Source organism: Cupressus sempervirens, chromosome 5 (genome assembly GCF_028749045.1).
Source record: "Cupressus sempervirens isolate cs-2001-9-10 chromosome 5, ASM2874904v1, whole genome shotgun sequence".
NCBI lineage: Eukaryota > Viridiplantae > Streptophyta > Pinopsida > Cupressales > Cupressaceae > Cupressus > Cupressus sempervirens.
The window spans coordinates 392,189,232-392,204,304 of NC_143122.1; the positions used below are offsets into that span (position 1 = coordinate 392,189,232).

At 34.8% G+C, this 15,073-nt stretch overlaps 1 protein-coding gene across 1 annotated transcript in view; it reads right to left on the bottom strand.

Annotated features, from left to right (window-relative positions):
* TIM50 (Haloacid dehalogenase-like hydrolase (HAD) superfamily protein) overlaps positions 1 to 15,073 on the bottom strand; it is a 116,168-nt gene that overhangs the window by 55,723 nt on the left and 45,372 nt on the right. Inside the window, exon 3 of the mRNA XM_089830763.1 lies at positions 4,787 to 4,823. Within this exon, the coding sequence (XP_089686889.1) occupies positions 4,787 to 4,823 (37 nt within the window). The remainder of the gene's footprint in view (positions 1 to 4,786; positions 4,824 to 15,073) is intronic.

Genomic DNA, 15,073 nt, shown 5'->3' on the forward strand with positions numbered 1-15,073 from the left:
TATAAGAGATGCGATGCCTTCCACACAAAGGAACGATAAACTCCAGTAGGGAAATACAAGAAGAGCGGATTACATATGAGAGATCTTGTGAATAACAATCGACAGTGGTCAATCTTGATTTGGGATATTTGTCTAGAAAATCTTCCTATTATCAATGCATTAGTGAAATCATAGGTGTCATTGTGGTTCACGTACAAGGAATTTCAGCATCAAAATCGGCTGAATTATTACAAATGGGGAGAAAAAGTATAAAAAGATCATGTTAAGTTACAGCAACTGCTAGCCCGAAATTCAATCCCGGATCTAAGAACATTGATACTCAACATGCATGATAAGTATAACAAATTTATTCCACATATTTAGAATGATTTGCCCTTCATTGACCATGTAGACTTTCATCCAAAGTTACAAAACAAGAAATATATGGCAAAAAAGAAGTGCCATGAATTGGCCTAGGATTTTCTTGAAAAAGATTGGTGCAGAAATTTGTATGGAGAGTTTTCAGCAAACAATAATCAGACTATAAGTGAATCAAATTTCAAACAAGATTTGGAAGCCAAGGAAGAGAGAGATGCTACATAGGTTACAGGTGGTCTTGGAAAAGAGAAGCAATCGACTACTAGTGATTTGCAACCTTCTCACAACCATGTAGTGTTGATTCTGGAGGATTGCTACAAATGTACTAAGCACTGTCAATGTACTGTATGTGTTTTCCAAATGCAAGAATCACTTACATTTATATTGAGTGTAAGCCATGAATAGACATGTCCCTTCAATAGACATGTCCATTCAAGGGACATGTCTACTCATTAATCAAATAATTAATATAATAATATATATATGTATATGTGTGTGTGTGTGTGTGTGTATATAATTCTCTGATATATTTATATCTCAATTATATCTCATATAATTATATATATGTTTATCCGATATAAGCTATCAAACATCAACACTCCCTCTTAGCTAGGGAGGATAAACGCACGTATTGCCTCACAGTAATATCAAGTTAGCGAGATTAAGGATATCTTTGATCAGAAGATGTCCTTCATTTCGATATTAATAGTAGTGGTCTCCCAGGATATCACCATATGATATTCACCAAATACTCAATAAGGTTTGATATCACATTTGATTTCAAGAATATTAGCCTCCAAGAATATCAATGATATTCACCAAGAACTCAAAATAAGATTTGATATCACATCTGATATCAAGAGTATCAGCGTCCCAGAATATCAATGATATTCACCAAGTACTCAAAATAACATTTGATATCAAGAGTATTGGCCTCCCAGAATGTTGAGATGCATGACAATCACCATATACTCAATTTGTTTGATCACATAATACAAGTTATTGTAAGATCATCACCTTAATGTAACTTCTGCAAATACAAGTGACATCATTTGGAAGTCATCACTTTCTCATGATGTACACAGAGGGTAGGCCCATTAAAATCACATAGTCATGAGATATATTCATGAATCACAGACCTCTTGACTATTACCAATTTATTGATCACTAGAGAATCCATCTCAACATGTTTTACTCCCTCTAAATCAATGTCACCGAGATCATCGAAGGTTGCCTGAACCATATCCTCTATCTACTCCCTCTCTTTCAAGGTTGCCACTAATGAAATGTCAATCTATCATTCTTTGTATATATTGAACTCTCGGTCTCTATTAATAAGAAGCAGGTATTTTACCAATTACTTCATAATATGGTATAAAAGCCAATACTTAAAAATAATTTAACAAATTTATTATTTCTTTTGAAATTATTTGCTCAAATTTTTTGAAATTATTTATGATTCTTTCTCTACAACCCATTTAGGGATTCTATCATGAGAAATTTGAATGCAGAAAATCACATTTTTATCTTGTGCAAAAATCCGAATACAGAAAAATGCGTTTTTTTGTGAAAAATCCAACTAAAATCACAATTTTAAGAAGGATCCATCAGTTTGCAGCGGTTTTGGTGTTTAAGTACAAACTTCTCCTATGTTTTGTGTGCAACCACGACCTGGTATATGGAAGCCATCGCCAGTTTTTGAAGCCATTTTTTTTTCCAATCATTTTTGTTGGTCACGCACCTAATTACCACCATTTTTGGGTGACAAATCTCCAATTTTTTGTGACAAATCTTCATCTTTTGTATCGTCTCTGCAAAAATGCCCCTTTTGTAGAAAAATAAGATTTTTTCTACCTACAAATCGTCATTTTTCTGTAATTTTTTCCTTCCATGGCCACTAACTAGGATTTTGTTTAAAACCCTAATTTTTTGGCTCGAAATTTTTTCCTGATTACAAATTCTTCATGGGTTTTTCGAGAGCTCATCTGGGTTGTCAGATTTTTTTGGGCGCCTTGATTTTTGTGTCTTGATTTTTGAGCCAACAGATTTGAGAAATTGACAACATATTATTTTTGGGTTTTTTGAGTTCTATTTTGGGTACCCTTTCAATTTTTCTGGGTCTTCTGTCTTTTTACCTCAAAGTACGTGCCAACATAGATTTTCCCGCTATGGCATCTCTAACTAATATTCTACTCGAGAGCAATTCAAAATTCAATGGGTGCAATTATGGCACTAGGAAACAGTGGATAATAGCATTTTTTGCATATCGGAATACTAATCAAATTGTTCTAGGTGTTACATAGCGTTTGACTACCCTTGGTACTGATTAGGATACATGGGATCAAAATAATCGAGAAGCGGTGAGGCTTCTCAAATTATTTATAGCTAACGATCAGCTCTCTCAAATTCCATCCGACAAGAAAGTTGTCGAGATATGGACGTATCTCAAGAATCTTAATGAGACTTCTAACAAAAGCAACACTTTCTTATTGAAGAACACTTTGTTTTCTACTATCATGGATGAGCAAACATTGCTCCAGGCTCAGCTGAATAGGATTTGAGAATTTTATGATCAATTGCTTGCCATTGGTCACAAGATGGAGGAAGAGGACATTGTGGTCATAACTCTCAAGAGTTTACCCAAGTCCTATGAGCATTTTATCAAGACTCTCAACATCATTTCTACTGGTGTTGATCTGAAATTCAAAGATCTCTGCACACTTCTTCTTTAGCAAGTTTGGTGGAAACAATAGTTTGGTAGCAGTTCCACCTCCACCTCCACAGGGTAGGTCTTTGCTTCTAAATCCTTTCAGAAGGATAGAAGGCAATTTTCAGCAGTCTTCTCAGTAGAAGTCCTTAGCTCCAACTTCAAAAGGTTTGCGGAAAAATATTCAATGCAACTATTGCCACAAGTTTCATCACATGAAGGTTGAATGTCGGAAACACTTAGCTGCCCAATCTAAGCAATCAGGCTCGCTGCCCAAAGCAAACAGTGCACAGCACACTAAGCAAGCAAAATCTACCTTTTACGCCTTCATGGCTAAGAGACCTGCAGATCATGTGAAGTCGTCTGCCTGGTATATTGATTCAAGTGCCTCTCATCATTTCACTCACCGTAGAGACTGTTTCACTGACTACTAGCCTTATTTGGTGGATTTTTAAAGAAAAATTCAAGCCTCTTCTGATCTGGAATTTTTTCCAGAAGTTTGTTTTTGATATTTTAAAATAAAAATTGTTGCTGGTGGTTTTATGAAAATTTTGTGGTTCATCTTTAAAGATTTTTATTGATAATTGTGAGCTTGAACGAGGGTTTTAATCGCGTGATTTCTTAGTTTGAGCAAAAGTCTCTAATTTTCGAAGATTACACGTGAGTTGCATGTTCTCGCATGTGCATTTTGTGAGTTGCATGTACTTGCATGTTGCTTGCATGCGCTATTAGACCACGCAAAGTCTCATGTTTTGCCACAATGAAAGTTTGTCTGATGGGTTTCATTAATTTTTCCGTTAAAAAATCCTGGTTGGGTTTTAATAAATTTTTCCTTGAAAACTATCTTGTTGGATTTAATAAATGTTTCCTCAAAAATTATCCTGTTCGGTTTTAATAATTTTTCCTCAAAAATTATCTTGTTGGGTTTGAATAATTTTTCCCTCAAAATTTATCTATTGGGTTTTAATAGTTTTTTCCTCAAAAAGTATATGTTAGGTATTAATTTAAAAAATTCAAAAATTATCTGTTGGGTTTTAATATTTTTTTCCTCAAAATTTATTTGTTGGGTTTTATTAATTTTTCCTCAAATATTATCTGTTGAGTTTTACCATTCTTTCCTCAAGAAATGAAGCTTTGTATTATTTGATTGTCTCGTTTTGATTGAATTTTTGCCTCAAAAATTGTGTTTGATTTTTCTCCTAAAAAATCATGCCTCCTTGTAGCTTGTTTTGAGTCGTAGTGCTCATCTACAAAAGGGTTTAGCGATTTTCCTCAAAATCAAGGTTATAGTTTCATCTTGGTACCTTTGGCTACAGAGAGTTATACCTTTGTTACCCAGCATCAGATTGGATGGCTTCTTGGTCAATTGGCATCTTGCAGATACAGGAAGGGTTTCAGCATCAGCATAATGTTTTGAAGAATTTGTGACAGAAAGACAGTAGTTAGACGATTACCTTTACAGGAGGGTATTAGAGTATCGTAGTGTTTCTTTAATAGTCATCTTAGTCATTAGTTTATTAAGTAGTTTCTATTTTCATCTTAGATCATGATTGTTTCTTTTAGAAACATCATCTTTGTAAATTTTTTATATAAAGAGCTTTCATCTCATATGTTTAATGTAACAACATCACTTTCCCATAACATAACATAATTGAAGTTTAAAGTTCACTATTGTTTTTAAAATCAGAAAATTTAACTAAAAAGAATGATGTTCAGAATCACCTGACATTGTTGCTGAATAAAGGAAACCATGAATCCTCTGTCCACCATAAAAATTAAACAAAAATGGTTAGTTCGTGGTATATAAATATTCAGAATAAATACAGAATAAACAGAGGCACCCGTAATGCTTTGATAAGAAAGGAAAAAATGTTTAAAATTTTAGCCTATTAATTAACTGGAATATATAAACACATCAAATTTAACACCTAAATAATCATAATTCCTGGACTATTACTGTCCAAGAAGAAATTTACATTAACTCATTATTATTTTCTATTTGTTAAGAGGTAACCTGGGAATATTTTAACCAAACATATTCACGCAGAATAGACAAGAGATTTGAATAAACAATGGTCTGAGATCTAAGAACATCAAGCTATAGTAATCTTACTTCCATTAATTCTCAGCTTACACTTACAGTCTTACCAAGGAAAGCCTCTGTCCAGAAAATTCTCAAAACAAATTCAGAAACAGAAAGTTTTCCCCACTTTCATCCTGTCAACCCCCCAACACCTTTCTACAATACTTGGGTGTTCCCTTTTTGTTAAGATTAGGAACATCCCTGCATGGTCAGGAGAACCAAGGTGTTCTCTACACATGCTGATGCATCTATAAAGTATAAACAGTAACAACAAATTTTGGAAAAGAAAAATCCAATACAAAAATAACAGGCAACATATTTGTATCAACTTTACTTGAAGAGACATAAACATTATCAGCTTGCCACTTGCAACTAGACACAAAATTTATTTTTAGAGACTTCAACATTATCGGCTTGCCACTTGCAAGTTACTACAGAGCACAATCCAATGTATTCAGTTTTCGGCCTCAGCTTCTCTTTCTTTGGTTTCTAACCTGTCCATACTTCCTAAAAAGGAAAAAAACTAGGAAACTATTTTTGAAAAAGCAACTATTCCGAACCATAATGATTTCCCATAAGCCAAAGCAAGTGGATTACCAAATGGACAATTTCAGGGCACTCTTAAGAGTATTTTGAGAACAGTTAAGCAAATAAAAAACAAAATTGTCTTCTTGCAATATAAGGGACGTGCTTTTAATCCTACAAACTACATTACCACACTCAACAGCAACCCTGCCTACCTGGGCCATGGAGGGAGCATTCTGATCCCAGACAGACTTGACTTTGGTCTGCAGTCTGCACAAGCTCAAGCTTTGTGTCTGACTGTTTAGCCCAAGAATATCTAACAAAAACCCACTTCCTAGTTCAAACCATCCAAAAATAGAAGAAACCAAGGACTTGAAAAAAAACTGCCAATTAGAAAAAAAAAAAAAATTTGTAACACAGCAAGCAATTAAAAAAGCCTGATTAACCATAGATAACCTTAGAATGACTTTCTCACTAACAATTCACAAAATAAAAACATAAATATTTATCTATATCTCATCATTCACTTACCCAGAACTGTTTATACTCATCACTCAAGGTTGATAATAATCTTTAAAGAGTTCAAGTCTTCTGGTGTTATTCCTACACCTCAAGCAGTGTAAGATAGGTGCTACAGAGATCAAAGCACTTGTATCAAGGAGTATCATCCATCAATATATGTTTTCCTTCTTTCCAATCTCCATTATTTGTCTTTGTGAAATACATCTTATCATTGTTTTGCAATTTCCTGTCCACGTTTTGAAACATGCAAAGCTAGCCTCATATTGCATTCATTTTTATCATTATTAATTTATTTCTTTGCATAGCATTTTAAACTATGGTTGCATTATCTATTTCTTCCTAAAATATTTCTATATTCAAATCATCTAGGTACAGCTGTGGTTTACAATGACTGGTAGTTCTAGCTTACTGGGCCAATTATCATGACTTTGGCAGCATGTGAGAATAACTGAGCACCTCGTTGAAGCTGAGACTTATGTTTGGCAATTTAACAAATGCCAAAATCAGTATACAAGATGATATAGTCAAGTGAAAGCCTGTCTATGCTCAATTGCCAACCAAGGAATCAGAGGTCTGGGGTGAGCCATTCAAACATGGGTTGCCAAAGATGCAAATTCTTCTTCATATCAAAGAGTACGAGTATGGTAATAATGCAACCAAGATAGCTAAAATGAAATCTCCACTTCTGGCCAAGAAATGATTGCACAAGCCACCTATAGGACCATCCTCCACCACTACAATAGTAGCTGGGGCACATCCATTCCTTTGACACCATATTCTTTAGAAGACAAATGCCCCAATCTTTCTAAAGAAAGAACCAACCATGTAGAAACACTAGAAAAGACAATTTAAAATGAGGCAAGTGACAAATCAATGAGCACATTGCAACTTGTATTTATGCCAATGGGGTTCTTTTCAACCTTGTTAGATCACCATACTGGTGGGAAATGGTGAGACGAATTCTGAATTAACGATGCAGCCACAAAGTATACAAGTTCAATCTATAGAAAAAGGTAAGACAGCCTTCTTAGCCAAAGAAAGTCTGTTAACACTTTTTGCAATCAATTTGGTAGTAATGGGATGAAATTGTAGTGACCATCATTTATGGTGGATAAAGAGATTGGAAAAGTACATCACTGGAAAGTGGTAAATAAACTTAACATAGTTCATTGTCCAGGCCAAGAGAAGGGTGCAAACTCCACTGCCAACAACCTCATTGAGTTTGTTGAGATGGCGGAGCCTCAGAACATCATCAAATCATAGTACACAGTGTTCAGCAAAACAAAGTTGGGGGGTTGATAGTGAAGATTAGATGTAAAACATATCTTGGACATAATGGGCCATCTACTCACTCAATAATGCAAAAGCTTAGCACATAGGTTCAGTGGATAAAGAAAACTTACACCAAGACTGATAAAATTCAGATGTCCGTTACTAATCATCAAATCTCATAATACATCAGGTCCTCCAGGCTGGAGCTATTTAAGGCAGACAACTTATGAAATTTCAATATTTTATTTATTTATTTTCTTTAAATTTATTTTAAAACTTTTATCTGTTATCTTCTTTTTGGAGACGCTCTGCTCTGAAATATGTGAATACCAGTCCTCGAAGAACGGGAATCATCAAAATTATTTGCATGAGAAGGATGTCCCACTGCAACTACCTCTGAGGGGGAATGGCAAATCGCTATGGGAAGAAAAACCAAGTGTCTGATCATCTGGGAAAAATTATTAAGAAATTCCAAAGCCATGGCAACTGGGGCTAATCAAACTCCTTTAAATATTCGAAAGGTTCCTTCTATAAGAAATTACCTGCAGCAGTGGGCATCAAATCTATTTCCATATCACAAAATAATCCAAGACGACAGATCCAGCAACAAAAAGCCACAAGGCTTCAAAACCTTGGAGATTACACAAAATAAATATAGATGTTTTTGTGGGAAACTTCCTGTTTCCACCAGGGCATGAGAAAAAGAAGGTGGACAGATAATACTACCAAGGAAACCAGGGATCAAACACTCCAGTTTTGCCAAAGAGCTATCAAAGTTCCTCCAGAAAAAAGATATAACCCCTCTCTAAGTAAGGGAAATTACAGAAATTTTCAAGAAAGAAGAAAAAAAGATATGGAGAGGAGAACAAGGGAATAACAAACGCAACCCCATACTGTGAACAGGGGCAAATAGAAGCCCCTCAGACAAAGAAAGGCCACCAAAACAACCCCGGAACGTAAATTCCATTCAGCAATCGCAAACCCTAGCACAGAAGATGAGGAAAACTGCAATATCCTGGTTCTAAATCAGAGAAAATGAAGCCTATATGTGATCTCTACTCAAAGCTGAGTGTTACTGCAATCTGGAGTCAAAATAACCAATCGATCCAAAGAGTGAATGAATCGATGGAAAACTCGATTTTCACACCAGGTAAGTACATCCATCTTGGAGAATAACTTTTTATTAATTAGTTATAAAAAAGGACAATTAAAAATAAAATTTTATATGGTAATACAAGATTGTTTACGGGTTATGGCTTTCCTTGCACAGAATGGTCACCTAATTTTAATCCCAAAACGTATACACTAGCAACATTACAAAAAATGGGTCAATCTAGCAATTTTAGCAACAGAATATCATTTCTCTAAAACCCTAGAAGTTATTGAAAATACCCTAGGATCAATCATTGGTTACATAAGTAACGAAGGCAAAGATCTCAGAGTAGAAGCAAACAATTTAATAAAATTGATCCAAAGATCAAATCCCTGGATCCTCTGGAATTAAAAACTGAAAAAAGGAAGTTGGCAGTTGAAACCTAACTTTTTTAATGAAACAATTGAGGTTAAAAATAACTATCTAAAAAAGAAATACACTCCAGATAAATCTGAACCTACAAAATCAACTCCACTACCACTAGTTGCTATAAGTTTTAATAATGAAATTGGAGGATATTTAGTATAAGCACTCAAGGAAGAACATATAGCAATAACCAAAACAAAGAATGCCTCCCACTGATTAAAGCCAAGGCAAAATAAGGAAAAGGAAATGGCCATTGCCAAGCAAAGTTGCCCTCCAGAAACTGTTGCAAGATACAGAGGTTTTCCATTCTGCAGTGGAATACCAGTTAGCCCTATTCGATCAAGTACATCAAGGACGAGATCAAGAACCGATAATTAGAGAAAAATGGGAAAAGCTGGAAAACAATTCAGCAAAGGAGCCAAAAAAGGATGAGATCCTGAATACAGAAAACTTTAAAGAATCAGATATTCCTCTAGAATTGGAAGCAGTTTATGATTTCACGGACTTAACAGAGGAAGATGAGGAAGAAAATAAGGAATTAGCCGCTAAAAAAACAAGGCTCATTGAAAAATTACTGGAAGATATGGATCCAGAAGACATAAAAATTAAGGAATTGATGGTATGAAAGAGATGGAAGCTGAAGATCAGAACTAAGAACAATAGATGGATCAGCAGGGGATCAATAAAAAATAACATCACTGCTGAATACAAGGAAGGGGAAGTTCATTCCCAAGGAAGCATGAAGATGGTATTAGAGGCATGAATGCCCCTAACAAACACAGCATAACAAAATGCTATATAGTTTATCCTTACAGTTGAAGTCATCATTCTGCAACAAACAAAACTGAATAAACAAGAATTGGAAATATTCAAGAAAAAGATAGGAGTTTAGCAGGAAAAAATGAAGGTAGCAGAGGGAGCATCAAGAGGGTTAGGTATAATATGGAATCCTAGAAAAATATCCTTTGAAAAACTAAGCAATCAAAGAAATTGACGGAGTGGAATCATTAGAAGTATCAATAGTGAGCTTCAATTTTTACTGATAAATGTATATCTCAACAATTACCCAACTCAAAATTGCATAATGGGAGAAGACTTCAATGTCATATTAGACATATTGGAAAAAAATGGAGGAAGGACTAGAGAACCTCAATCAGTAATTGACTTTGAAGATTGAGTAAAGCAAATTAACCTAATGGATATTAAGTCTAAAAACAGGATCAGTAGAAGGCTAGAATTTAATAATATAGCAGAGAAACTAGACAGATTCTTCTCCAAAGGCAATATAGCAAACTCCAACGTACTCCTAAATCAACAATATTGCCTGGCTCAGGACTGCATCATTTTCCTGTCCAACTAGTAGTAACTGAAGAAGAGAAGCCAAAAAGATGCCCATTCAAGTTTGAGAAGATGTGGTTGAAAGACAAAAACTTTATCAAACTGGTAGAACAATGGTGGGAGGAAGAAAAACATATGGGCTCAAAGAAATCTATTTCATATCAAAACTAAAAGAAATAAAGAGAAAAATACTTAAGTCAAAATAAGATCATTTTGGTGATATATTTAATTTAAAAGAAAAAAAGAAGAACGAAAGCTCCAATAATGAAGCAATTGAGAATGGTGTGGACCAAGGAAAATACAGGAAAGAAAAAGAACTAGTAGGAAAGTATGAAGATACCCTAGCCAAAGAAGAAATATTTTAGAGACGGCAATAAAAATTCACAAAAACACCAAGCAGAGAAGAAATGTAAACCGAATCACCAAGATTGAAAAAGAAATAAGGCAAAATACAGAGGATCCATCAGACATAGTCAAAGAGGTTGTCACCTGCTATGAGAAATAACAATTGGGAAGGATCTGATCTAGAAGCTCAAAACAGAATACTAGGAAACATGTTTAGAATCATCTCCGAAGATCAAAATAAAATGCTTAAACGAAAATTCACAAAGGAAGAAATAGAAGCAGCACTTAAACAAATGAACCCAGACAAGGCTCTGGGGCCAGCTGGCTTCCCTGCCAACGTGTTTAAAAAATGTAGACATTATTTAGCAGAAGAATTAGTGGAAGCCATAGAAAATAACAAACGTTTAGGAAAGATATTTAAAGAAATTAATAGTGGATTCATCACTCTAATTCCTAAAAAGGAAAAATTAGGAGAGATGGAGGATTTTAGAGCAATGTCTCTTTGCAACACATTATATAAAATATTGACTAAAACTCTACCCAATAGGATTAAAGAAATCCTATAATATCAGACGAACAAATTGTATTTTTCCCAGGAAGGTCAATCTTTGATGGGGTCATTATAGCTCAAGAAGTAATCCAAACTGTCCAGCATAACCACAATCCTAGTATGATGATCAAACTAGACATTAAAAAAAGCATATGACAAAGTAGATTGGAAATTCCCATGTAAAACCTTAGAAGTCTTTGGTTTTGACAAGCAGTGGATAAACCTAATCAATGAATACATATCAATTCCATTGATATTAGTACTGGTAAATGGAACCCTGGATGGTTCCTTGAACATTTCTAGAGGATTAAGCTCACCCTTTCTCTACATTATTATAGCTGAAGCATTAGGCCTAGCTATCACAAAGGCTAGAGAAATGGAACAAATCAAAGGAATAAAAGTGACAAATGAATTGGAATGAATAACACATCAGCAATTTGTTGATGACATCGTTCTCTTTGGGGAGGGAGAAGAGGAGGTGGCCAAAAGATTTGTAGAAATACTAGACTAGTATGCTAGAGCTTCAGGGCAACAAGTAAACCAAGATAAATCTGAAATCTTCTTCTTTAACCTTAACCTTAAGAAAGAGGAACAAATTGTTAGATTGTGGTGATTGATCAGGAAAGTACTGTACATACTTCATAAATTCTTTGGGGCCCTATTTTATCGGGATTTTGGGCCGACATGTAATTATTAATTATAACCTTAAAGCGGCAAAAATACTTGTATAAAAGGGCTTAGGGTTAGGGATTGTTTCATAGCTGTGATGTGAAATTGCTTCTTGCGGCGGTATTGAGCTATAAGGGATTACAGATTGTAATCAGGTTGTAATCACTGGATTGTAATGATATCGGACTTGCTATTTGGTGGACGTAGCTTAGGAATTGGGTGAACCACGTTAAATCTTGGTGTCTTGTGTTCTTTTCTATGTGATCTATTATTTCCTGATATTGGTTATATTTGCATATACTTGTTATTTTTGTCCGTGGTTTATTCGTAACACAAATTTGTAATATCCTAAATTTCAAATGGTGGAAGCTCCCCTACAAATACCTAGGCCTACCCTTGGATAAAGGTATAAGGTCTAATAATCATTGGGAACATAGCAACAAAAATTGAAAAAAAAGACAAATAATGGAAAGGAAGACAGTTGACGACAACATGGAAAGCTACAATGCTAAAAGTGGACTTATCAACTATACCCATATACCAATTATCCTCTAGCTGCCCCTTGCTCTTGGGGCAAATGCAAAAATAGAGAAGCAGTTAAGAACCTTCTTCTGGTGGACCAATCGCCTAATGTCTCTATTCCAAAGTTGGCAAACCCATTTCACTAAACACTCACGCAGCAATATATGAATAGCAGTACCTTTAATACTGATATGGTAAATTTGGAAAGAAAGCAACTTTAGGATATTCCAAGAAAAAAAAGATGGATTGAGAACAAGTGTGTAAGAAGACAGAGACAAAAAAAAAAGTAGGAAAATCATACTCTCACAAGCTTCAAAAGATAGGATATTGCCACATTTGGATGGGAAGATTAGACTTGGGCGGCAAGGCCTCAAAATTACCTCCTATGTAGGCCCAGAGAAAGTAGCAGCAAGGAAGCAACAGCTAATTGCAAGTGGTCTCTACCCAAACAAGGTTGGTTTAAATTAAACTTTAATGGAACCTCCCGGGGAAATCCAAGCACTTCAAGAATAGGATATAGCATACATGACTGGTATGGGACAGAAATAGAAAGAATAGCAAGACCTCATGGAATTGATACATATAACCAAGCAGAGCTGAAAGTCTTGATCGAAGGCTTGTTATTTTGCAGACTCGCAAATCAAAAAGCTGGAAATTGGAGGTGACTCAGCAATAGTAGTAAATGCTATAAGAAAGGGATCCACTCCTAATTGGAAACTGAATCCACTAGGAGAAAAAGCCCTGAAATTATTAAAATATTTTTAAAAATACATAATTAATCATATTTACAGATATGAAAATTCTATAGCAGACAAATTAGCAAATAAGGGAATTGATGGGAAATTCATTGAGTCTATTGGATAACAGAAGGCATTCAAAAGCAAAGATTAAATTAATACTATCCCTGCAAAGTTAAAATTAGGCTTGATTAAATTAATACTCTCTCCGCAAAGTTTATGAGAATGGGATAAGTAGCAAGGTCTCTCAGACCTCTAATCTAATAGTAGTCAAATATAGAGTGTATATATCTCACCTTCGGCAAAACTGATTGTATTAGACGATTAATGGAGAGACTTAAATTGAATATCGATAACATTAGAAATCGTCTAACTTTGGGTATTGAATTATTTAAGGGAAAATTAAGTCCGGTCATCCCACTTACACCAGCAACTTTAAACAAGAAAAATCTACCAAGCAAGGGACAATTAATTTCGTAACAACTATCTAATCATCAACGGACATATATTCCAACCCTAATAGTCAATGGAATATTAAGGTTGCAAACTCTCTAGATAAAGCAGCTATTAAAGCCTAAACTCTCATAAAACTATTACAGTAATAGATAAGCTTCTATTATTAGTTAATGGTTATCTGTCTTTAATCTATTGTAAATATTAGAATGTTTCTAATATTTAGTTAGTTGTAGTTATTTATTAGCTTTCTTTAGCATTCTTTTAGTTAGAAAAGAATATTTCTATTCTTTACGATTGTTTCCTAAGGAAACATCGCTTTATTCTTTTGTATATATAGACCTGTCGGTCTCTATTAATAAAAAGCAAGTAATTTACCAATTACTTTGTAATATGGTATTAGAGCCAATACTTCAAATTTTTTCAAAAATTTTGTAAATTCTTTCGAAATTATTTGCTAAAAAAGTTCAACACTATTTCTGCAATTTTCCCTACAACCCGTCTAGGGTTTCCGTTTTTTGCGCAAAAACCTGGCTGTTTGCTACCTGAAATCACCATTTTTCAGCAATTTTTTGGCCTCCATTGCTGTCGACTAGGGTTTTCTTTGAGACCCTAATTTTTGGGCTTGACATTTTTTCCTAATTACAGATTCTTGATGGGTTTTTCAAGAGCTCAACTGAGTTGTCCAATTTTCTAGGTGCCTCAATTTTTGTGCCAGTGGATTCGAAAATCAACAACATATTTTTTCTAGGTTTTTCGAGCTCTCTTTTAGGTCACTCTTCAATTTTTTTTGAGTCTTCCATTTTTTTACCTCAAAGAACATACCCTCATAGATTTTCATATTTTTTCATTGAAAAATGTGCTACGACATCTTTGACTAATATTTTGCTCGAGAGCAATTCAAAATTCAATGGTCGGAATTATGGCACTTGGAAGCAGCAGATAATAGCAATTTTTGAATATCAGAATACCAATCAAATGGTTATGGGTATTACACAACATTCCACTGCCCTTGGTGTTGATCAGAATACATGAGATTTGAATAATTAAGAGGCAATGATACTTCTCAAATTATCCGTAGCCGATGATCAGCTCTCTCAGATTCCATCCAACAAGACAGTTGCCAAGATATGGGCACATCTCAAAAATCTTCATGAGACTTTTGACAAAAGTAGAGCTTTCTTCTTGAAGAACACTTTGTTTTCTACTATCATGGATGAGCGAACATCACTCCAAACTCACCCGAATAGGATTCAGAAAAGATGTGATCAGTTGCTTGCCATTGATCGCAAAATGGAAGAAGAGGACACTGTGGTTATCACTTTCCAAAGTTTACCCAAGTCCTACGAGCATTTTATCAAGACTCTCAACATCACATCTTTTGGTGTTGATCTAAAGTTCACCGATTTTCTGCACACTTCTGCTTCAGCAAGATTGGTGGAAACAACAGTTCGGTAGCACTTCCACCTCCACC